Source organism: Ambystoma mexicanum, chromosome 3p, assembly GCF_040938575.1.
Source record: "Ambystoma mexicanum isolate Mex_15411 chromosome 3p, UKY_AmexF1_1, whole genome shotgun sequence".
NCBI classification, from domain to species: domain Eukaryota; kingdom Metazoa; phylum Chordata; class Amphibia; order Caudata; family Ambystomatidae; genus Ambystoma; species Ambystoma mexicanum.
This window is the reverse complement of record NC_090925.1, coordinates 320,861,088-320,886,986: the sequence shown is the minus strand read 5'-3', so window position 1 is coordinate 320,886,986 and position 25,899 is coordinate 320,861,088. Positions and strand designations below refer to the sequence as shown.

General features: G+C 45.0%; 1 protein-coding gene across 2 annotated transcripts in view; it reads right to left on the bottom strand.

Annotated features, from left to right (window-relative positions):
• ARFRP1 (ARF related protein 1) overlaps window positions 1-25,899 on the bottom strand; it is a 377,172-nt gene that overhangs the window by 299,372 nt on the left and 51,901 nt on the right. For both annotated transcript variants that reach the window (XM_069650886.1, XM_069650887.1), the window contains exon 4: window positions 16,811-16,893. In XM_069650886.1, coding sequence (XP_069506987.1) covers window positions 16,811-16,893 — 83 coding nt within the window. The remainder of the gene's footprint in view (window positions 1-16,810; window positions 16,894-25,899) is intronic.

The window sequence follows — 25,899 nt, the reverse complement described above, 5'->3', positions numbered from 1 at the left end:
ACGGCGGCGATGTCAACATCCAAAATAAATCCCATGACATGGTCACAGTCACTCAATCGACAGACGCTCCCACACAGAAGCACGAAATGGCGCTGCAACGAAACGCTCTGGAAAGACCTGATATTCCGAGACCAACTCAAGAATGACATCGATCAGTATTTTGAGCAGAACAATACGGGCAAAGTTCCGGTGAATACGGTGTGGGAGGCAGGGAAAGCCACGTGGAGAGGGATACTCATCAAGGAAGGCGCAGCAAAGAAAAGAGAACGCCAACTCATAGAAAACAAGCTCAGAAATGAAATAACCGAACTAGATTACAGCGCACAGACTGCCGGCCCTGATAGACCCCAAAAAATAGAGGAAGCCAATAGGAAAAGGGAGGAATTGCGATAACTGGAAGCGGACCAAATTGTGCGCAAGCTTCAATACCTAAAACAAAAGCACTATGAGAAAGGAGACAAGGCAGACGCCCTGCTCGCCGCCAGACTTCGCGGGCAGCGTAAAGAAAGATGGGTGTCAACCATAGAAGGCGAGCCTAATTCCAATGTAGACCACCCCCCCACCCCCGAGCATCCCAGAGGCCTTTGCCAGCTTTTACGAAAAACTGTACACCTCAGACTCCACATCACATGAGCAAGCAATCACAGAATACATGAATAAGATATCCCTCCCGAGCCTGCCCCAGGACATAGCCCAAACTATTGACACTCCCATCACCGACGAAGAGATTGAAGAAGCAATCGAGAGACTCCCAACAGGGAAAGCACCTGGAAATGATGGCTACACGGCTGGCTTCTATAAAATCTTCATCGACACCCTGCACCCTTTTATGGTTGAGCTCTTCAATAACATTCTCCAATCAGGTACCGCTCCCGACTCCTTCTCCGAGGTGTTAATCAAAGTCATCCCCAAAGAAGGTAAAGACCCCAAACTGTGCACATCCTACCGACCCATTTCTCTTCTAAATACGGATGCCAAAATCTATGCGAGAGTCCTCACCGCAAGATTAGAGTCGCATATGCCAGCCATAATCCACAACGATCAGGTGGGATTCATCCTTGGCAGACAGGGAGCGGACTCCACTCGCAAAACCCTCCACTTAATACATGAAGCCAAAAAGATGCCCAACACACCTGTACTGTTCTCAATCAACGCGGAGAAAGCGTTCCACAGAGTCGAATGGCGATTCCTTGAGGCCAAGCTGAAGAAAATAGGCCTAGGCCCCTCCCTCAGACGAGGAATCAAAGTCGTCTACACCTCACCGTGGGCATCCGTCGTGGTGAACCCCCAGTACTCACGCTCGTTCCCCCTGACCAGAGGAACGAGGCAGGGATGCCCCCTCTCCGCCATACTATTCGCATTATCATTGGAACCACTGGCACAGAAGATTAGAACGGGAGACAGCGTCGAGGGACTACGCGTGAGCAGCCGTGAATATAAGCTGGCCCTGTATGCAGACAACATTCTGTTCCATGTGCAGAATCCAATGACCTCGATCCCCAAGGCAATTCACCTTATAGAAGAATACGGAGCATTATCAGGCTTCAAAATGAACAAAACCAAATCCATCCTCTTCCCGCTGCACGAACCGTCACCAGAACAACAAAAAGAATTTGAGCACTTGGGACTCATCATTGGCAGCCCCACATTAAGATACCTAGGCATCAATTTGACCAGAGACGTGGCGGATATACATGAAGCCAACTTCCCCCAACTTCTTGCTGCCCTTAACACAGATCTTGCAAAGTGGCAACCCCTCACAATTTCATGGATGGGACGTCTGAACGCCGTGAAAATGGTTAGTCTCCCACGCTTCTTGTACCCCTTTTAGGTACTCCCGGTAACGATTCCGGAGCACTTCAAGCAAGAGAGAAGGGCAATAACCAGATTCCTATGGGAGGGGAAAAAACCCAGAATACCCTATGAAACTCTGATACTACCCAAGGACCATTGAACGATACTATCAGGCGACCCAACTAAGAATTCTCGTCCCCCACCTCAGAGACAGGAAAGACCTGCAATGGATCCAAATAGACAACAATAACCTTACCCCAGCGACCCTTGCAGAATGGATATGGGTTCCTTGGCCACAGCTTACAAGAAGACTGCGCAATCATCCTATACTGGGGACAATATGGACCATATGGAAAGAGGGAAGGGGAATGGTGGGCGTAACCACATGGCCCTCCCCCTGAGCCACCTCTGGGCGCCAGGGATCAGAGAAGAAATCCCAGAACACCCAAGATATCAAACTTGGTTTGACGCAGGGCTTGAAAGAGGGGGCCAGTTATGGAGAAAAGACAAATTCATATCCGTCACAGACCTAGAAGATGCCCTCCAGACACACCCCATACCGATCTTCCTATACCTGCGTTGGAAAGGCATCATGTTCAAGAAGGAATGGAAAGAGAAAATGAGGAGAAAATGCCCTTTGAGACAATCCTGGACACGGTCACCACAAACAAGGGCCTGATAGCACGCATGTATAGTGCCCTAATTTGCACCGATCAAGCCCCAAGCCTCTGTCTAAAAAAAAAAAGCGGGAAAAAGATTTTGGTCGGGAATTTGACCAATAGACGTGGGACACGATCTGCAGCACCCCATCCTGGATATCAATCGCCTCACAATGCAAACTACATGCAATAAAGCTACTCCACAGATGGCAGTATGACCCTCTCAGACTGTCGAAAATGTACCAAACCAACAGTCCGAAATGCTGGCGACAATGCGGAATGGAAGCTAACTACTGGCATATGTGGTGGGATTGTCCCAAAGTTCGTATATACTGGAATGAAGTTCTAGGATGGATCAAACAGATGGACGGCATCAAGAGGAATCCAGCTCCCCTCCTAATGTTGTTCGGCCTAGAAGAAGAAGAGGACCTCACTAGGATTAAAAGGAGTGGTGTCTTCGCTTCTGCTAGCAGCTAGAGTGTGCCTGGTCATCCATTGGAAGTCCCCACACCTCCCAGCTAAGACAAAATGGATACACATCGCCAGAAATATCCACGCAATGGAGATGATTACAGCAGCCCTCCACGATAAGGCTGCACAACATGAAGAAACATGGTGTGACTTTGTTAATCAGTATATACGAAATGAAAGATCAAATGAGCCATAAAGCAACAACCAGCGAAAACAACACCCCTGAACGTGAAAGGATCAATCCCGAACAAGCTCCAAGAAATCTAGCCTGCCACGAAGCCTAAGCACAAATGAAATGCAGCAGAACAATGTCCGGCTCTATGTTACGCATGAACTAAACTCTTTCCGACGAAGTGGTAGAATCTGAAATGCCGTCAGAGGGCTGGAAGGGGGAGGGAGGGAAGTTGACACCCGCACCCTGTAGGGTTGGGGAGGACAATAACATTAGAATGCAAGACATTTATCCAATTGAAGTGTCATTTTGATACACCGCTGTGAATTTACTCCGCTTATAACTGTCTATATTTTTCATATGATTAAAAACCAATAAAACTTAAATTTAAAAAAAAAAGAATTTGTGGACAATTGTCAACTCGGTACAAACTACTATCGATACTTCTCTGTCACTGATTGACGAAAAAACATGGGTGGACCACTTTTTGAAGGTTTATGCCCCTGCTACTTCCCAACTCCTCTATTCTCAGCAAGAGGCAAACTGGACTCTTCAGTTTGAGGCAGATGATATTGAGCGCCTAATAAGAAATCCTCCAGCTCGAGGGCGCCTGGGCTGAATGGTTTGTCAAATTCGGTTCTAAAAAAAGAAAATCCAACTGTGTGGCCCACAATACTGAAGAGTCTTTTTGACAATATCCTTCCGTCAAAAACAACTCCACATTCATGGAGAGAGGCTATTGTCATTCCAATATATAAAAAAGGTGACCGTACCCTGGCGATCAATTATCGTTCTATTTCTTTACTCAATGCAGATGGAAAAGTTTTCAGCGGGCTAGTCTTGGTGGAATTGGAGAGTTGGGCAGAGTTTAAGGGTATAGTCCCTAGAGAACAGACAGGTTTTAAGAGAGGCCTATCAACGTCCTAGAATACATAAATTCTTACCTGTATTACCTCATCCCCACTGGCCAAAGCTGGTACTCCTCTCTTTGCTGCCGGTGTTGATCTTTCACAGGTCTTTGATACCGTAAATAGGAATAAATTATGGTACAAACTAAAAAAAGGGGGGTCTACTTGACGGCCTGCTGAATATTCTTATTTATCTGCACCAAGATTCTGCACTCAGAGTAAGGTTTACAAAATCTGTTTTCTATCTACCGCTATTAAAACAGAAAGGGGGAGTCCGTCAAGGCTGTCTACTGGCCCCTTTTTTTGTTTATTCTGTTCATGGCAGACCTATTCCAATGGCTGTTGGAAAAGGGTCTGGTGGCTCCTAAGATTGGAACAGGTAATATTTCATGGCTGGCCTATGCCAATGATATTGTGGTGATGGATCACACCCAAGTCGGCCCACAACGTTTACTCACAGCCCTAGCCGAATATGCCTCTTTGAATGACCTATCCATCAATCCAAATAAGTCAAAAATTGTTATTTTTTAACAGCCTCATAAAATAACTAAAAACTATCTATGGCATCTGAACAACTTTATTGTTACCACAGATAGAGAAGCGACTTATCTGGGTTGTCATATTCCGTCTTATCCCTCTATGTGTCATCTTCTAACAATTATTGACCCTAAACAAAGAAAGCTGGGAGCGCAAATGAAGATAGTATACTCTAAACAATGTAGATTTTCCCTGGCCCCACTAATTAAATATTATGTGGGGAAGGTTCTTTCTTCCATTACCTATGGTTTGGAGCGTTACCCTCAGGCTTTTGATGTAAACTGGGATAAGATAGAGGGCCAGGTATGGGAAAATGTATTAGGTTTACCAAATTCTATACCAACCCCATGTGTGCGATATGAGCTAGTTCTTGGCTCACTATTATCAGCAATGGAATGGAAATGGTTGAGTTTATACAGGTTGATCCTATATCCTCAGAAAGCATCTCTCTATGTGGAAGTCGCTCAAAAGCGAATGATAACGCCTTCCTCAATAGCCTGAGACTCCATTGTAACAATTAGAAGCGGCAGACTCCTCAATAGATATTCTAATCCAGAACCCATAAAAGGTAAAAGAATATGTTAAGCAAATGGACTGGATTAGAACCATAGCTAAGATGAGAGCTGCCACACTATCGGTGTCTTGGACGCAAACTGATAAACTCATTGGCCATCTTCCGGCGTACCTGAAAAAAATCATTAAAACCAAGGGCCAGATCAGATTTCATGAGATTCTGGCTAAACCGGTTTCCCTCTTTGGAATTTGACATATTAGAGATCCAATGGCTTTTCTGTGACAAGTGTGAAGAGGGTTTGAAACAAACTTTGGTCCATCTGTTAGCAGAATATATGGGGACGTGGCCTCTCAGAATGAAAAGATTTAGAAGATTCGTTCATGACCTGAAAACTCTGAAATCGAAATTGTTTGGCAAACACTGGCGCAAGGCCATTAAACATTTCTAATTTATGAAGTAACATGTTTCTTAAAAGATCTGAAACCAATTGGGAATGTGACCTAGAAGACTTCTCCTTTTTCCTTCCTGTTCTTTATAAGATCTTGAATGTCTAGGCATCTTTCTTTTTTCTTTGCTTAAAAGTGTTTTGAGATGAGGTGGAATTGGGTGTGCAGTCATAATGTCGACATCAATAATGTCGACAGTCAAAATGTCGACAAATTAATGTCGAAAAACAATAATGTCGACAAACAAAAATGTCGACATTTTTCGATATTTTTTCGAAATTTAATTTAGTGTATGCATAAATAAATAAATATATATGATGTGTTGAGTATGAGGGGTGGTTGGGGGGGTGTGGGGGGGGTGGCAGGGGGGTGTTGGGTGAGGGGGGGTTGGGGGGGGACCCCCCCATAGTAAATACAATTTTTATTTATTTAATTATGGAATAAATAAATAAATAATTGGTATGTGTTGAGTATGAGGGGTGAAAGGGTGGTTGGGGGGGTGTGGGGGGGTGGCAGGGGGGTGTTGGGTGAGGGGGGAGTTGGGGGGGGACCCCCCCCATAGTAAATGATCCTTTTTTAGGTTATTTATTTATTGAATAAATAAATAAATAAATAAATAATTGGTATGTGTTGAGTATGAGGGGTGAAAGGGTGGTTGGGGGGTGTGGCGGGGGGTGTTGCGTGAGGTGTTGATAGTTTTAAGGGTTTATAGTCTTATGTCAAAAAAAAAAATGTCGACTTTTTTTTCGAAAAAATGACTTTTTACATTATAAGTATAGGATGTCGACATTATTATTTTTGACATTTTTTTTTCGACATTTTTGTCTGTCGACATTTTTTTTTCGACATTATGACTATAAACCGTGGAATTGATCAAAATTGCTACTCTTTTTCGTGACTGGTTTTTAATTTTTTCTTCTTTTTTTGCTTTTCAAGAATTATTTCTTTTTTTTAATTAAATGTTTGTATATAATGCTTGCTGCAATTGCGTGATATTTTCTTTTGTTGTATTCCGGTTTGACAAAAAGCATATATATTTTTTAATTGGATTTTATTGGTTTTTAAGGAATACAAATAACGGGTAACAGGTAAAACTTCGTTATCATTTTGATATCACCTTGTCTCAATCCTACGTTCAACAAAACTATACAATGTTCAATCTTAACATTTCCCTTCCCATTTTTGTCACTGTGTCCCTTAACCTCCCCCCTCCTCCTTTGGACAGTCGGTAAGATTTGTGCAGATCGTTGGCTGAAATACATGATTCTTTTTAATTGAGGCTATGTTTTTTCTTCGTTTCCGCAGTTTGCCTCTGTCACCAGTATCGGCAGTGGATGAGTGATGTACAGGCTTTCCTCCATCATATCAGTAGGTTGCAATTGGGATCTTTAACTCACTGTCATCTTGGGTTTGAGGCGTGCAGGGCGGCAAATTCACCCCATAATTCTTCATTGTGTGCAGCTTTTCCTTGGAGTGTTGCAGTAATTTTTTTCCATCGTATATATGTTTTTTGCAATGCTTAACCATTCCTTTTCCTTTGGGAGGCGTGGGGATTTCCATTTGATGACCAGCCCTGCTCTTGCTGCTAGTAATAAGGGTGATGCTAGTCGTTTTGTCCTGACCAGCTCATCTTCATCCTCCTCTAGTCCGAATAGGGTCAGGAGGGGTGTTGCAGTCCTCTCCACCCCATCTATCTGCTGGACCCATCCTAGTACCTCATTCCAGTATATGCGTACTTTGGGGCACTCCCACCACATATGCCAATATTTAGCATCCATTCTACATCCTCTCCAGCATTCCGGGCTGTTGGTCTGATACATTTTGGAAAGTCTGTGCGGGTCGTATTGCCATCTGTGAAGTAGCGTTATTGCGTGGAGCTTCTATTGTGTGGCGATTGATATCTGGGATGGTGTTTTACATACCATGTCCCAAGCTTGTTGCTCAAATTGTCTTTTAAAGTCTTTTTCCCACTTGTCTGAGGTTTGAGGTGGAGTCTTGATTTTTGTTGATCAGGGCTTTGTACATACATGATATTCGGCCTTTATTCGTGGTGGTCGTGTCGAGGATTTTCTCAAATGTGGGTAATTCTCTGCGTATTTTGGAGTGCCATTCCCGTTTAGATAGGACACCTTATAGGCGCAGGTATAGAAATACCGGTATAGGAAGCAATTGGAGGGCTTCCTCTAGAGCGGATATTGTTATGAATTTGTCTTCCCTCCATAGTTGACTCTTTCAAGCCCTGCATCGAACCAGGTTTGGTATCTGGCATGTTCACGGATTTCCTCACTGATTCCAAGTGGCTCAGGGGTGATGGCCAGGTTGTTATGCCTGTCATTGCTTTGCCTTCTTTCCATATTTCCCATATCGTTCCCAGGATGGGGTGTTCGCGTAGTTTCCGCGTGAGCTTTGGTCATGGGACCCACAGCCATTCTGAGAGTGTCGCCGGGGTCAGGTTGTCGTTATCCAGTTGTACCCATTGTAGGTCCATTCTGTTTCTTACGTGGGGGACGAGAACTCATAGCTGGGCCTGTTAGTATTTCTCTATATCGGGGAGGCCGACACCGCCTTGTTCTTTTTAATTAGGTTTAATTGAGTGAATTCTGATAACTGATGTGGGGTGGGCTCTTGTAGCGGGAAGAGGATGATTTGGTTCGATTGATTTTGAGGCCTGATAGCAGGCCATGTTCCTCGATGAGTTGTATGGCGCGTGGTATTGATGTCAGGGGTTCTGGACGTGAAGGAGAATATCATCTGCGTACAGGGCTAGTTTGTATTCCCTTTCACATACACATAGGCCCTCTACTCTTTCGTCTGCTCTAAGCTTCTGTGCTAGGGGTTACAGGGACAGTGCGAACAGTATGGCCGAGAGCGGGTATCCCTGCCTCGTGCCCCTTGTCAGTGGAAACCATCGCGAGTACTGCGAGTTCACTGCTACCGATGCTCGAGGTGAGGTGTATACTGCTTTTATTCCTCTGCGGAGAATTGGGCCAAGTCCTATTTTCTTGAGGGTTGCTTTCCAGAAAGGGCCATTCGACTGTGTCGAACACTTTTTCTGCGTCGATCGAGAGCAGAGCCGGTGTGCTAGACATTTTCCTGGCCTCATGTATCGGGTGGAGTGTCTTGCCGGTGGAGTCTGCCCATTGTCTACCAAGGATGAATCCGACTTGATCTGCGTGAATTATGGAGGGCATGTGCGTTTCGAGTCTTGCTGTGAGGACGCGTGTGTATATCTTGGCGTCTATATTGAGGAGGGAAATGGGGCGGTAAGACGCACACTGCTTGGGATCTTTGCCTTCTTTCGGAATGACTGTGATAAGTGCTTCGGAGGAGGAGTCGGTGCAATGCCGGTTTGGAGAATATGGTTGAAGAGGTCGAGCGTGAATGGGAGGACGGGACCAATGAAAGTTTTGTAGAATCCTGCAGTGTAGCCATCGTTTCCGGGGGCTTTCCCAGTCGGGAGTCTTTTGATGGCGTCCAATATTTTGACAAAACACATTTTATATGTATGTGAACGGGAGGAAAGGAAGGAACGGGAAGAAGGGGAGAAATGGTGGAATCCCCTCCGGGATGGGGGGGGGGGAATACAGCCGAGTAACCACCGTGAGAGGGAACAGCGGCGACACCTTCCCGGACTGAACCCAGCAGCGCTGGGAGCCGAGGAAACAGGCAGCGACAGCCCGGCGGTTCCCGCTCCCTTATCGCGTGGAGCCGAACTGGAAACGAACAGTAAAGACCCGGCGGTTCCCAACATCTTCATTCACAGCGGGTCATTATATAAAAGGAGGACACAGCTAGCGGGAAGCCCTCGCATGTGACCGCAGGCTGCGCACAGAGGGAGAGTCGGGGTCAGTTTGTGTGCCTCCCACTGACCTCCCCCTTTCAAGAAACTCTGCCTTAAAAACTCAGGGGGCAGAGGAACAAAGGATAAGAATGGACTCCAAGGGTACACCCCGGCCAAGCTTAAGCCTACAGCCGCAGTGTTTCGATTGTGGAGACTGGGGGCATATAGCGAGGTTTTGCCCCAAGAAACCTAAAACTGCGGAACCAATGGAAATCGGATTCATCCAAGGAAGAGAGTACAGGAGAAGTCGAGACCCTTATTTTCTAGACGTCCGTGTGGATGGTACTCCCCGACAGGTCCTACTCGACAGCAGGAGTGAACAAACGGCAGTCAGACCGGAAGTAAGTCGGGAAGGGCTTGGGTTGGAAACTGCCATACCTATAAAATGTGTCCATGGGGACACAAAGGCGTATCCGTCCAAAGAGGTTACCATAGAAGTAAAAGGGGTCGAGTCCAAGATGAAGGTCGCCATTATGCCTCACTTGCCAACACCAGTACTGCTAGGGACAGACCTCCCTTCCTTTCAGGACTGTGTAAAGGATGCAGAATGGCTGAAGACAGCTCCCTTTTCGCAAATATAATTCAATCATGTAGTACCCAGGTCTCCAAGGAAATGTAGGAGTGAAGTGAGAAGGGGAAAGAGAAAATGGGCAGAAGAGAAAAGGTTTGCAGGGTTCATAGACTGGTTACCAGATGATAAAAAGCCTACTTTTCGAAGCGAGTTAAGCACAGATCCCACACTAAGGGTTGCCTGGGACCAGGCCTTAGTCCCTCCAGAAAAGGGTACCTCTTATCCCTGGTTTAAGTCATCAAGGGGTCTTCTGTACCGGGTAACCAAAGACAAAGGAAACCGTGAAGTCGAACATTTATTAGTACCCCCGAGTTTCAGACCTACCGTAGTGAAATTGGCACATGATGATAATACATGGGGTCATTTGGCAAGAGACAAAACTCAAGAAAAAGTCCTAAAAAGGTTCTATTGGCCACGAGTCTATCGGGATGTGACAAGATATTGTGAAGAGTGTAAAGTCTGCCAGAAAACCAATCCACGAATATCTCCCAAAGCCCCTTTGCAACCTTTACCCCATATAAAGAACCCTTTTTCCATATCGGAATGGATATAGTTGGACCCTTGGAACCTAATAGCCATGAACATCAATACATCCTAGTCATTGTGGACTATGCCACGAGATTCCCTGAAGCCTTCCCCATGAGAGGTACAAGCGCAAAACAAGTTTGTAACCTGCTTGTACCCTTCTTCGCCCGTGTGGGTATACCATCCGAAATAATTACCGACCAGGGAAGAATTTTTGTATCTGGTGTGATGCAGAGGGTATGCCAACAGCTGAACATAAGACAGATACGAACCACGATTTATCATCCACAGACAGATGGCCTGGTGGAACGATATAATAAAACCATTAAACAGATGTTAAAAAAAGTGACTGAGCCTACAGGCACTAATTGGGACCAAGTGTTACCATGGGTACTTATGGTTTTAAGAGACACCCCTCAGTCCTCCACCGGGTTCTCCCCGTTCGAACTGTTGTTCGGACACAAACCTCGAACAGTCCTGGATATAGCCCGAAGTGAATGGGAAGACCAGGAGGAAGAGACCCAACTCACAGACTATGTCATTAATCTTCGAGACAACTTAACCAAGTTAAGGGAGTTGGCAAGGGAGAATCTGGGCCGCTCACAGATTAATCAGGAAAAATATTACAATCGGTCTGCACGGGTACGAACTTTCCAGAAAGGGGACAAAGTGCTGGTCTTGTTACCCACATCATACAATAAAATGTTGGTCCAGTGGAGAGGTCCATATACAGTGGTAGCAGTGCTTGGCCCTGTGAATTACTTAATGGAACAGCCAGACAGGAGAGGAAAAACAAAAACTACCACGTCAACCTCCTGAAAGCATGGAAGGAGCCCAATAAAGCACCAACAGGGATGAACGCATTATCAAGGGACGACCAAAACAGCGAATCAGAACCAACCGCTCTACAGGCCGTTCAGTGGGGTCCTGGCTTAACGGAAGAAAAGAAGAAAAAATTAATGGAAATCCTTAACCCTTTAAGTGGAGTTTTCTCTTTCTACCCTGGAAGAACTTTGCTTGTAGAACATCGAATAGCGACATTACCAAACAAATACGTCAGAATCAGACCATATCGACTTCCAGAAACAAAAAAGGCAACAGTACAGGCAGAAGTTGAAGAGATGTTGAAACTGGGAGTAATAGAAAAATCAACCAGTCATTGGTCTTCCCCGATAGTGCTGGTCCCTAAACAGGATGGTTCCACCCGGTTTTGTATGGATTATCGAAAACTAAATGAGATTTCTACATACCAAGCTTATCCCAGGCCTCGTGTAGATGAATTGTTGGAAAAACTGGGAGCAGGACAGTATCTCACGACTATAGACCTTACCAAGGGTTATTGGCAGATACCTTTAAGAGAAGAAGACTAGATCAAAACCGCCTTCTCCACTCCATCAGGATTATACCAGTTTACAGTCTTACCTTTTGGACTCCATGGGGCCCCGGCCACGTTCCAGTCATTGATGAACCAGGTGCTGAGAACTCATAGTGCCTATTGTTCGGCGTACTTAGATGACATTATAGTATTCAGCAATAGTTGGAAAGAACATCTTATTCATCTTCAAAAAGTCATCAAGGAGTTGGACGGAGCGGGCTTAAAAATCAACCCGAAAAAAACAACCATAGCTGCCCAACAAACCCGGTATCTAGGATATCTAGTTGGGGGTGGAAAAATACGTCCTCACCTAGACAAAGTAGAAGCCATTTTGAAGTTACCAATGCCAAACAGGAAGCAGGTCAGGGCCTTTTTGGGTTTTGTGGTCTCTTGCACATTCCCGTCTCCCCTGCAGCCATGCGCCACGCAGATTTCCCCACAGATGCTGTCACTAAGTAACACATGTCCGAGTCCGCATTTCCCAATCATGGCTCACCTGCCTGTGGGAAGTGCAAACCATGTTTTCAACAGTAGCGGCAACATTGACCAAAGCTTTGAAAAGTACCTACACCAAGTCCATCCACATGGACCAGGAAGCCTTTAAAGCCTTTAACCACCTAAAGAAAGCCATTTCAGTACTCCCGGTGTTACGTTGGCCCGATTTCAAGAAAGAATTCCTTCAAACTGACGCCTCGGGAGTTGGGTTAGGTGCCGTTCTTTCCCAGGGAGTGGAGGAAGATCTTTACCCAGTGGCGTTTATTAGCCGAAAACTTCTACCACATGAAGAGTCTTATTCCACTCTGGAAAAAGAGTGTGTAGCTATTAAGTGGGCTGTGAAAACTCTGATATATCTCTTAGGTCCGACATTTACTGTATTTACAGACCATGCGCCACTACAGTGGTTAGCGATACATAAGGATTCAAACCAGCGCGTTCTAATATGGTTCCTTACTCTACAGGCTTTTTGCTTCAGGACTGTACATAAACACTCATCGTTCCAGGTGGTCCCGAATTATCTCTCCAGAAGCATGGATCGACCCAAACGGCTCAATTCTTCGGTGGAGGTTTGTGAACGGGAGGAAAGGGAGGAACGGGAAGAAGGGGAGAAATGGTGGAATCACCTCCGGGATGGGGGGGGGGGAATCCCTTGCATGTGACCGCAGGCTCCACACAGAGGGAGAGTCGGGCAGGCGGTCACGGTCTCTTGCACATTCCCGTCTCCCCTGCAGCCATGCGCCACGCAGATTTCCCCACAGATGCTGTCACTAAGTTACACATGTCCGAGTCCGCATTTCCCAATCATTGCTCACCTACCTGTGGGAAGTGCAACGCTACGAAGCGTTGATAGCATCGTCTGGCAGGGAGACAGAGGTACCCCGCAAAACTCCAGTGTTGACGTGAGAGGCTGCATGGCAAAACACGGGCAAAGAGAAAGGGGGCGGAGCTTGGGGGTATATTTATAGAAAAAGAGGCCAGAACAGCCCTGATTGGTCCACGCAGCCCCAACCCCTATATAAGGGTGAAACTGATGAAGGACAGTGTGTTTTTCCGCTTCTCTTGCAGGACACCGGGGAAGAGAGAGAGAACTGCACCTGAGACGCTCTGGGCGTATGAAGACTAGGCGTCACCTTTTCATGGTTCATCCTTATCACAGAAGAAGAAAGAACTCTATCCAAGAACGTTGAACAATCATTTTATTTTTTTTTCTCTTTTTTGTGATCCTGAATAAAGGCAATTTTAAGTTCCTTGCAGCCAGCTGCTGTCTGCCTCATCCTTACAATGTAAAATGTCTGTGTAAAAAGTCAAAACATTGACTAACATCGTAATAAAAAAAAAAAAAAATGATAAGGCTACTGTCTTGAAAACTATAACAAGTGTAAAAGTACTTACTTACTTATAAATGAGTTAGGGTTGTAACTATCTCTGCAATAGAATAAGTTACAAAGTGTTCCAAAAGTTATTACTTACCTTTAAGTTGTTGGTTGCTCCTTTAGAAACTATACAAGTTGCCTTACTTACTTTGAATAGTGGTCCACTCTTCTTAAAAGTAAGTGTTGGTACTGTTTTATTATTCTTAACTGAAAGTGTGTAGAAGCTTGCCAATAGGGGTTTCCTACCTTGAATAACTGAGTTCTTCTTAAAGTGTATCATTGGATTTTGCTTTCCCTGATCTGCCTTGTGCATTTCTAAAACAGTCTTGTAGTTAATACTTACCTATGAATTGCTGAATGCCCTTCTTAAAAGCATACTAGGTTACCCATTTACCTTGAACCAACTTGTGTCTTTTTGAAAATGTATAACTGGGTTATGCTTTCCCTGAAATGCTTTAGAACACTTCTAAAATAGTTTCACAGAGTCCTTACTTGTCTTTGAGTTGCTTGTAGCCCCACTGCAAAGTACGATAGGTTAATTACTGACCTTGAATAGCTGCTGCTCTTCTTAAACTGTACTCTTACTTGTCTGACTGAAGTCACTGTGTGTGTGGTTAGAAGAGTATGTGGTAAATTACTCCCCTTTTCAGTTGTGCTTTGCCTGAATTGCTCATGGGCACTTCTGAAATAGTTCACTGTACCCATACTTATCCCTGAGAGGCTTTAAGCCTCCAAGTAGTATACAAGTTAAGTTACTCCCCTTGATCTGTGTTGTTAAAAGTAACATTGGTCTGGTAACTGTATCCATTCTTGATGGAAGAAAGTTACATGGGTTGCAAGAGATTATACCAACACTGGTTATGTAAGTGGCTCTGAAAGTGAATAATACTGTATTTTATAACCAATAGTGTCTACTACCCTTCATTTACTTCATGTAATCTAAAAGTAACTGACTGTGGTTTTACTTTCCAAGAATAGCTGAATGACATTCTGAATGTGGTATAGGTCTGACTCACCCTGACTGCTGATTGTATTCTCAATAAGGTTATATTTTGAGTTGTATCCCATAATTATTGAGTTGGTTTTTATAATTGTGTTTATATGATATGTTAAAGTACTTACTTCCCCAAGATGTTTATTGCCCTACTTCATTTAAACACACCATTTATTTTGACAATACATAGTGTTTCAGTATTTCTTTGGACTATATGTATGCTACAATTTATTTGTACCAAGCTACAGCCCTTTCTCCATCCTAGGTTAAGCCTGGCTGCTCCGCCTACGCTACCAAATGTTCTCAGGTGGTACAGCCTTCTACTAAGAATGGAGTTTTGTACTGCCTCAGATATTGTTTTATGAAGCCCTTTGTTGGATTTTAGGAAACTGTCCCTAACACAAGTAAACTATCTGTGGCTCAAAAACTGCATAACCTTGAGGTTTGGATAGGCCCTACTGTGGGGCTCCACCAAGGACGACCTCAAATGCAGGAACAAATGGGAGACGGAATTAAGCCTTGTTTTTGAAGACAAAGACTGGGGTGATATAACCCACTACCATAAAAAACTCTCCCGAAACGCCCGCTTACAGCTCATCCAACTGTATATCATTCATAGAGCGTACCTCACCCCGGAAGTTATATCAAGATTCACCGGTGCTGGCACCCAACTATGCCCCAAATGCAGCGAGCCCAGGGCTGGTATGGCCCACATGTTCTGGGGATGCCCAATGATTAGGGAGTTCTGGTCACAAGTGAAGGAAAGAGTGGCCGGTGCAGACATTGAAATTGAAGTGGACGAACCCGTGGCATGCATCCTGGGCAGGTATAGGCGTAGCAAGAAGAATAAACCCCTAAATAAGCTCAGAGACCATATATATATATATAACGGCTAACAGACGCATAGCCATGGGGTGGAAGAGCCCCAGAGGGCCGCTCATGCCCCTATGGTGGGGAGATCTTTGAAAGTGGATTACAGCCAAAACCGCGGCATGGGAGACGGCGATCCAAGTGCAGAGACTAGACTCCAGCGAGGAGCTAAATCGTTGGGTGGGCTTAACAGTACCTCTGCTCCATCCCGAGTTGCAGGAGAGTGAGCCGGACGGGGAAGGCGACCCGGACTTGGGCACGGACTTGTGAGAAACAATGAACTAATTGTGGTCTTGGAGGGGAGGGGGGGGAGTTGGGGCTTTTGTTTTGTTACGCTTGATCTATTACCAATGATACCACTGCTGTTATTTTATGTTATGAAACCAATAACATATATTTAAAAAAAAAAAAAAAAACCTTGAGGTTTGCATTTTATGGAGCTTACCAATTGTAAAATAAATATACAGGCTTTGTTTTTGTGGAATGGGGCCCATTTAAAACCTGCTACACTTTATGCTGATCTGTAGCCGCTTGTCAGATGTTAGTGGACTTTGGCTATGGGGACATTTTATTAAACACAATATTGGAACTACGGCAGAGGCAATGGTGTGTATTAATGTTTACGCTTGGGAGATTGGATAGACAATTTTAAGCTGATTTTATAAAGTTTTCATATTGTTTTTTACTTTGTCTTATGTACTGTGCTGTGCTATGCGCTAGTTATTCTTTGATAACCTTTCAGTGGCAAAAGCCAAATAAAAATGGATTTCTCTCTCTCACACAATTTGACTTTTAATGAAAAGACAGATTTAAGTGGACTGGAAACCTGGAGGCTTCATCAAGCAGACATACATTCAAACATTTATAAGGGCAATGGCCACAGGCTTTTTAAAACTGACTACTCCATTAGTCTACAAATTCAGTAGCAGTGATTGGCCCAGGATTTGCAGGCTGTTTCCCATTGGGCACTGAACACAAAGAGGAATTTAAGGAGGATAAAGGACACACATTTAACAAAACTGTACCCAATAGGATAGGACTTACATAAGGTTTAGTGAGGCTTTGCAAAAGAGCTCAAGACAGATCTACGTAAAAGAGATGTGCTCAATGGTGAAGTAGAAGATTAAAATAAACTGCAAAGAATTCTTTGGACAGAACAAACGGGAGTTTGCAGTCAAATAGGATAGGGCCATCTCAGAAACACGCAACTGTACTGGCGGGAACCGACCGCTAAGAAAATAAACAGTGTTGTGCTTACTTACCTTATCCCAGAGGGACTGCAGCTCTTCCTGCCCTCCCAAATCCCAAAACATAAGCCTGGCTTTGCCCATGTCGATCGTGCCAACTGAAAGAAAATGGTCCACAACTGTTAAAAGCAGGGCATTTCATTGGTACCAAAAGCATTTAAGAGCTATCACAGTAAACTATTTCACAAAAAGGATGCAAGAAATGGGTTCTACGTTGTTTTGCTGTAGTACATAACTCTGCTATCATTTTCTTTGACAAACATCACTTCAAATTGCTGTCCAGTTTATGGGGTGGTCCTTCCATTCCTTATCTACCCCCACTACCACCATCTCTCCTGCCTCCCCGGAGCCTCCTTGTAACCCCCCCCCACCCCCTGTCTCCCTCCCAAATGCTGATTGGGCCTTAGGCCCCACTTAAAACACCCCATCGGGGCAGTCCCTTGGCGAAGGGCAACGAGGCAAAGGGCAGCTTCCAAAGAAGTAGCTCCAGTCCATGTTTGCCCGTGTTCGCCTGTAGCGCAGCCTTCAACCAGCAGCGACTGACAAGGTAAGCAAGATCTCGGCAGGGGGTGTGGGGGGGGGAACAGCCATTACAGTTCACCATTAAACTGTCCCACCACTCATATTACAGGGATCGAAATTGGAACTCCTGCAGCAGGAGCTAAAAGTAGCTCCTGGTGTCTGGGATGTTACTCAGATCAGGAGCTACTCAGCATGACCAGGAGCTACTAAATGTAGTCTCAAATCTATTTGTAGGTTGTCAAATTAGTGAAAAAGACATGGATATGACAAGAGAAATAAAAGACGGATCACAAAAGTCATATTTGGATTTGCATTTTTAAGATGATCAAATCTGGGCAGCAAATCTTAGTTGAAAACCAGACTTCCAACAGTTGGTTAGCAGCTTTACTGTCATAAAAATTGGACCAAAAAAGGCTGCCATCAAACGTATTATGGTCCTCTGACAATACAGTCATTGAATTTCTGGTCCAACTTTAATTGTCCGTTGGAAGGTCGACTGGAGGAATATGTTGCATGGTATTTTTAGCAACACAGTATTTTCTGAAAGTGAGTGTAAAATGTGACCTCACAATCCAACTGTGTCACCTGAGATTGTAAAGCTGAAATTGCAAGGGGCGCTAAAGGGGAATATACATTTTCCAACTAGAGGCAATATTAGATTTTGCACAAAGTTAGGCTGAACACATTGCTCGGTGCATCATGAACACAGAGCTATACTAGAAGGATGCACCTGTGACAGTTAGGCACTTTACAAATAGCCACATCACAATAAGTTGGCTTCTGTCATAAATCACCCAAGTATCTTATGTAAAAGGATACAGGTATAACCATAAAGGATATAATCGGTAGGGTTCTTCCGGATCCTTGATGAGGCAAACAGCTTGAAAGTAGTGAAGTCAAATTAGACCTTCCACATGATACCACTCTCTGACTAATAGAACAGGCAGAGGGAGGAATCACTGGAATGGCCGTGGGAAAACCATTGGAAGTCAGCCTAGGATACAAAAGGTATAATCAGGAAGTGTCCCAACATTAACTCTCACTAATAGCACAGCAATAGCAATTAGTACAACACTAACCTGTAGATTCTGATAACTGGAGGCTCCTCCAACAAGTCTCTGAAGTAATCCAAATAAGGAAACAACGACCAAAGGAGGGAAGGTTAGTAAGGGAAAACTAATCCTGAACGGCACGAGGCTCACGCTAGATACCGGGTTGGTGCACCACAGTATAGCGTCCAAAGTTCTGTGCACAATCATCTTCTACATAACAGTTGTCTGCATTACTTCCTTTCCCACTTAGAACAGAAATAGGGAGTAGAAATCCTCCTGTTGTATCATCACAGGTGCCAGGATTTAAATCAAAAGTGTAGCACAACTTGCGTGTGGAATTACACGTGCAATGGTACACACAACAAGGAAACAGCACGTTAGAAGTTCAGGAACCGCGTTTGGCTTACACGCGAACAAACTTGCACGCAGCCGGGAAGCCGCACGTTGAGAGTTCAGGAAACCGCGTGTGGTTTTACACGCGACAAATGTACACGCAGCTGGGGCTGCCAGAACTTGCGTGTGCAGGAAAAGCCATCCTTTGGTCTTCTTGTAGATGGTCACCTACGGTAGCATATAGAAAGATACACGCGGACAAGGGAAGCTGCCGTATCTTCTTGGTAGCAGCTACAGGAGATTGCGTGTGGAACTAACACGCAGGAGGAAAGCCACAGATGTTGCTGAAGAGATGCGAGGACACAGATCAAAGTTTCAGCTACAAGACGCCAAGGTTGGTTCAATCAGAAGCAGGGAGCGACGTCAACACGCTGCTTATAAACGTAATGCAGAAACACACGTGACAATCTCTAATCACGTGAATTTAACAACGTGAATAATGCAAACGTCGTTTTCCAGGCAAGGTATCAAACAACCGCCATTTAGAATAGAAAGGCTTAGCAGTTCTATGGGCATAACCAGTTGTGTGCGAAGACAATGTTACACGTCCCGAGGTAATTTGCCTGCCATGCATGACAGTGCCACCCCCAAAGGGGCAGCCACACCCCTTTTTAAGTGAAATTTATGTAACAAAGCGGGTGCATGGATATTGGAAAGAGGTTCCCAGGATCTATCTTCGGGACCATACCCCTTCCAGTCCACCAGATAAAACGGTTGACCAAAACAAAGTCGCATATCCAGTATTTCCTGTACCTCGAAATTCATCTGAACCTTTCACTGAGACAGCAACAGGCCGTACAGGCAATCTAGTGGTATCGGAGCATGGTTTGATGAGTGACACGCCATCGCTGCGGCAATGCCAGACGGACAGCAGCTGGATTAATCACGTGAGTACCTCATATGAACCAATGTACTTAGGCAACAGTTTCTTTTTACCAGGTATACATACGTTCTTAGTAGACAACCATACTTTCATTCCTTGTTTGTAAACTGGTGCAGGCACCCTGCGAGCATCAGCATAAATCTTATCTTGTCTTTTTGCCTGCTCCAATTGCGGTTTCACTTTTGCCTGTAAAGTTTTGAGATCTCTGACATTATGGCCTGCTGCAGGCGTATCCATAGACAAACCAGAATCCAAAGCAATGGATCTGGGGTGTTGCCCATACAGAGCATAGAAAGGAGAAGTACCTATGGAACTATGGTAGGAATTGTTGTAAGCTAATTCCGCGGCCAGGAGAAATGTTACCCAGTATGATTGGAACTGAAGATACAAACACTGCAAGTATTGTTCCATAGTACTCTCGACCCTCTCAGTCTGTCCGTCCATTTGTGGATGGTAAGCGCTGGACATCCTGTCATCAATAAGCAACGCAGAATTCAGCGCTCTCCAAAAACGTGATGCAAATTGTGAACCCCTGTCTGTAATTACCACTGAAGGTAAACCAAAAAACCGAAACACATTCCGGATGAATAAATCAGCCAGTATTAGAGCTGTTGGTAACCCAATACAGGGAACAAAGAGCCAATTTAGTAAAGTAGTCCACCACAACCCATATGGTATTGTAACCATTATTCTGTGGCAGTTGAACCACAAAATCCATTGATATCATATGCCATGGTTTGTGAGGAACAGGTAAAGTTTGTAACAAACCCACCGGCTTGCCGGGAGTGTTCTTGCATTGGATGCACACTGAACATGTAGAAACGTAATCAATCACATCTCGTGTAATGGAAGACCACCAACACCATCTCTTTAGCAGCTCTAGAGTTTTCTTTTGTCCCGGATGGGCTGCCACAATGGAGTCATGCCCCCAATTGAGGGCCTTGTTCCGAGTGGTGTCTGTTGGTAGATAAAGCACCCCTTGTGTGAAAGGTAATCCGTTGTGTATATCTAGATTGTATTCCTGAACAAATTGTGGATTTTGTACAACCTATTCCTGTAGTTCTTGCTTTAGGGAAGGCTGTGCAGAACAGCTACATATCACGTGATCTGCCAACAACGTACTTTGAACCGGAGGTCCTTCCTTCACATCCTCACCGATTCAGGATAAAGCATCCGATTTGACATGTTGTCTGGCAGGGCGATATGTAATTTGGAAATTGTATTGAGCAAAAAACACATGCCATCTAGCCCGTCAGGCTGTAAGGCATTTCATAGTTTTGAAGGCTTGAAGATTACGATGATCAGAGTACACCACCACCTGATGCTTGGTCCCAAGAAGATGATGTCGCCATTTCCGGAATGTATCCTTGATTGCAAGCAATTCCCTTTCAGTAACTGTATAGTTCTGTTCGTATGGTGTTAGCTTACGAGAAATAAACGCTACTGGATGCTCCTCCTTGGTTTCTGCACAAACTTGAGAAAGTACAGCCCCTATAGCGACACTGGAAGCATCAGCTTCTACCATAAACTGACAATCGGGATCAGGCTGTTGTAGTACAGGTGCAGTGGTAAATGAGTCTTAACATCTCAAATGATGCTTGTGTGTTCTGGTTCCAACCGAATGGTACCTTTGAACTAGTTAAGGCTGTCAATGGGGCCACTGTCTTAGAAAAATGAAAGGATAAACCTGCGATAGAAATTCACAAAAGAACGATTGTAGAGTCTTGACAGTATGCGGAACGGGCTAGTTAAATATAGCCTTCACTTTAGAACGGCTCATTCGGACTCCATTGTTGGTAATATCGTAACCCAAGAATTCAACTTCCTGCGTATGAAAGACACATTTCACAGCTTTAACAAAGTGTTTGTTCTCTCTGAGTCTTTGAAGGACAGCTGACACATGCCTCACATGTTCTGGGAATGACAATGAATATATCAATATATCGTCCAAAGAGATCACCACGAACTGGTCCATCATGTCTCTGAAAATGTCATTCACGAAGAACTGAAATGTGGCGGGAGCGTTACAAAGGCCAAAAGGCATCACCAGACATTCAAAAAGGCCATACCGCATCTTAAAAGCAGTTTTCCACTCATCGCCTTGACGAATACGAACCAGACTGTATGATCCTCGTAAATCCAATTTAGAAAAGAACATGGAAGTACCTAGCTGATCGAACAACACATTTATCAGTGGTAAGGGATACTGGTTCTTTATGGTGATGTCGTTAAGAGCCCTGTAATCTATGCAGGGTCTTAGATCTCCTTTTTTCGGAACGAAAAATAATGGAGAAAGCAGGCGATTGAGATGGCCGTATGAACCCCATAGCGAGAGCTTTGTCTATGTACTCTTTCAAGACAACATCTTCTTTGGGAGTTAAAGAATAAGCTCGGCCAGTAGGGATTTTGGCTCCAGGAATCAGTTCAATCGGACAGTCATACTGTCTATGTAGAGGCAGCTGTTCTGCCTGGCCTTTGTAAAAAACATCTGCATACTCAGTATACTCGCATGGTATATGTGTATCACTCTGATGTACAGCACTGATGATAGCTGAACCTTCCTCCATAGAGGACAATATATGTGATTTAGTTGACACCACCTGATTAGGAAAACAATGCTCATTACAATTATTTCAAAAGAGGTAGCAGGCGCTCCTCTCCAGAAAGAACATTGCATGATAACCTGTTCTGAGATGAGAGTTTGCAGCACACGCTTTTTGCTCACTGTACCTTTCACAGATGGGAAATACCATTTGCATATCAGTCTTTGTCCAGCCCACATGGGCAGTCCAGCACCGAAATGCTATGGCAATTCCTCTCTGAACATGAGTACCAAAAGCAACCCCATACACGTGTTTCAGCCTTGTTGGGCCTCATCAGGGAGGTGAAGCTTTGTCTCTCTGAGCACAGTGAGCAGGGACTCCACTTCTGGTTGCCCCCAGGTAACTCAGGGTGACCAACCCCAAGTTCTGTTACGCTCCCCTGGCTCCCACAGGGGCGTCTATCTGAACTGGACAGCTGCGGTCTCCACCAATGTGACGCGTAGTGCCGAGATGACGGACTGGACTGGCCCACCCAGCTTCGTTTGCTTGGCCCGTAGGAATATTATTCTGCAAATGGAGAAAGGGAATTAACCACCCGTGGAGTTGAGCGTTAACCCCCCACCCCTTCCCGCTGTTCTCCCCGCTAATCACCATTGGTGTGCCCTCTTATAGTCTCACCTGACGGTTTGGAAAGATGAGCTCTCCATCCTACATTGAGCGCTGGGGCGCGTAGATAACCAGTTGCTTCAATGGCTCGAAGGAATTGGTGAGTTCCAGAACAATATGGACTCAGATTCCCGGCAAGACGCCGTAAGTATGTAGTTCGTAAGAGTTCAAATGTTTGACTTTCACTCTTGTCCGATTCCTTGCAGGTTCCAACTTGACCCTAGCGAAGAGTTCCTCGTGGCAACCGGTAATATTCAGGTAAGGATTTGTATTATCCAACACAGTTCGATAAAATAATGTCAATATGTAACCTGTTGCTTTCTCCCTTATTCAGGCGCTGAGAGAAAGTATGAAGTCTCAGGGAATAATGCCTCCGGTGGTAAAATCAGGTAAGTCTATTGTGGTGAGGAGGTTTCCCCTTGTTTGTCCCTTTGTTTCACCTTGCTGTCCTTTTGTTTCCCCTTAGGGGCCAGGGTTCGGCGAGAATGCAGTGGAAGCTGCGCCGACCCGTGAAGAGGAATAGTACCCCCGGTGGTAAAATCAGGTAAGTCTATGGAGGGGTAACTAATATTGCCTCTATGTATTCCCTTGGCTCACCTTGCTGTTCTGGTCTTCCCCTTAGGTGCCGGAGTGCGGCGGGAGCATGCAGAAGGATGCGGTGGAATGTGAAGATGCTGCGAAGGCCGATGAGTTCAGCGCGGCGCTGCTGCAGGCGAGGCTACATGCATAAAATAACTTCTTTCTTCCAGCTCGAAGGCGCGATGGATCGGGAATTCAGGTAAGGATCAAAGGTATTGCTCTTGTTCTAACCTTTTCTCCTTCTTTCTCCCTTTTTCTAGGCGTTCCAGACTCGAGGCGGGCGTGGCAGAAGACTGGATGCAGACGTGCAGGCACGGTGAGCGTTACGCTGCCGGATGCAGAATAACGCGAAGCGTGTGCTGCTCTTCGGGCGTGGTTTAAATAGCCTCCAAAGTAGTCCCAGGTAAGTATTCCTCCCCAGCCCCACCCGAGTAAAAAATTGTCCCTTAGGAAAAGTAGTCCCTTCGAAGCCTCCTTTGGCTTGGAGTTCTTGCAGTATGGTCTGCATCAGGTAAGTTTTAATCTATGAGCCTGGCGCCTATGGCGCCAGGACTGACTCTCCATATGAGCCTGGCGCCATAGGCGCCAGGACTGCACCCAAATAGCCCCTAGCAGGTTTGTTTAGTATAACTTGATGCCTGCTTCCGGGGTTGCTGGACTTGGTCTGGGTCCCCGGGGTAGGCATCATGACAAGTTCCTTGCAAATATTTCAAAAAAGGTAGCAGGCGCTCCTCTCCAGAAAGAACATGGCATGATAACCTGTTCCGAGATGAGAGTTTGCAGCACACGCATTTTGCTCACTGTACCTTTCACAGATGGGAAATATTTATTTGCATATCAGTCTTTGTCCCGCCCACATGCACAGTCCAGCACCGAAATGCTATGGCAATTCCTCTCTAACAAGAGTACAAAAAGCAACCCCATACACGTGTTTCAGCCTTGTTGGGCCTCATCAGTGAGGTGAAGCTTGGTCTATCTGAGCACAGTGATGAGGGAGTCCACGTCTGGTGGCCCAGACGTGCTCATTACAATAAACAGATGGATATTGAATCTGTCCCGTAACCCAGTCAATAGTCGGATTATGGAGAGTCAGCCAGGCAAGACCAAGCAATAGGTTGTAATGTGGAGCTGCTATTACATCAAAAATCATCTCCTCTGAATGACCGTTTGGTAAAACCATTCGAATAGGTACAGTCTCTTTAATTACCATACCCAAAGTCAATACCGACCCATCCAAAGTGCTCACTGTTTCAGGTTTGTCCTTGGTTATCAGGGGTATAGAAAATTTCTTAGCATATGTGATGTCAATGTAATTTTTCTTGGCTCCGGAATCAACCATAGCCCTGGAACATAATTCTTGGTCTGAAAAATGTAATGTCACCTCCACAGCTATAGGAGCAAAAGCCGGAAGAGTATGGGAGTCCGATGTAGCACTCAACACAGGGACTCCTGCTAATGTCGAGTTTTGCCGTTTCCCGAACTCTTGACTGGTTCGGACGATTTACTGGTTGCTACATGCGACCAACAAATGCTCAGAGGGACCGCAACACATACATAAATAGTTTTTCCTTCGGTTCCCTCTTTCTGCGTTAGATAATCAATCCCTAACCGCTCCAATCTGCTGCTGGTACATCAGTACGAACAAATGCTTGCAGGAAAGGCTTTTTCTCCCCTTTACGAGCATTGCGTCAAGCATCGATTTGCAGAATTAGGTCAAGCAGTTCAGTGAACCTTGCAGGGACCACATGAACTGTAGATAAGGCGTCTTTCAATTAATCCGAAAGACCCTTGTAGAAAACAGCCGTTTTCTTATCTTCAGGCCATGGAGTCTCGGCTGATAATTGGTTAAATCTGTCTATATATGCCAATTAGGTTTGATTACCCTGTTGTAGACTAAGCAACTCCAAGTCTGTAGCTTGAGTGGCATAACGAATATCAAAGATCTTACCCATGGCTGCCAGAAGGTCATCACAATCGTAAAGCAAGGGGCTATTTGTCTCCAATAACGGATTAGCTCAAGCAGCAGCAGCAGCACCCGCCAAATGAGAAAGCACAAATGCTGCCTTTGTAGTTAAATCAGGAAACGAATTAGGCCGGCAAAGGAAATGGAGTCGGCACTGATTGACAAAGGTTCTATAGGTTTTAGGATCACCAGTGAACATTTCCGGGGAGCCAGAGGAAACTGTGTTGGCATAACCACTTGAACTGCTTCCCTTTGTGGTGCCTGTGTCCCGGATCCAGATGCCGTGGCTACTGGAGCCTCCATTCCCTACAAAGAGGCATGCAAGGCGTCTTGCATAACATCCATGCGATGATGCAATGTATCCTGTGCCGTAATCATTTTGTTTCTCAAATCAGTGATAAACTGAGTCAAGACCGCTAAAGGATCTGTACCCTCCAAGGCTTCTGATTCTGTCATAAATCTTATGTAAAAGGATACAGGTATAACCATAAAGGATACAAGTG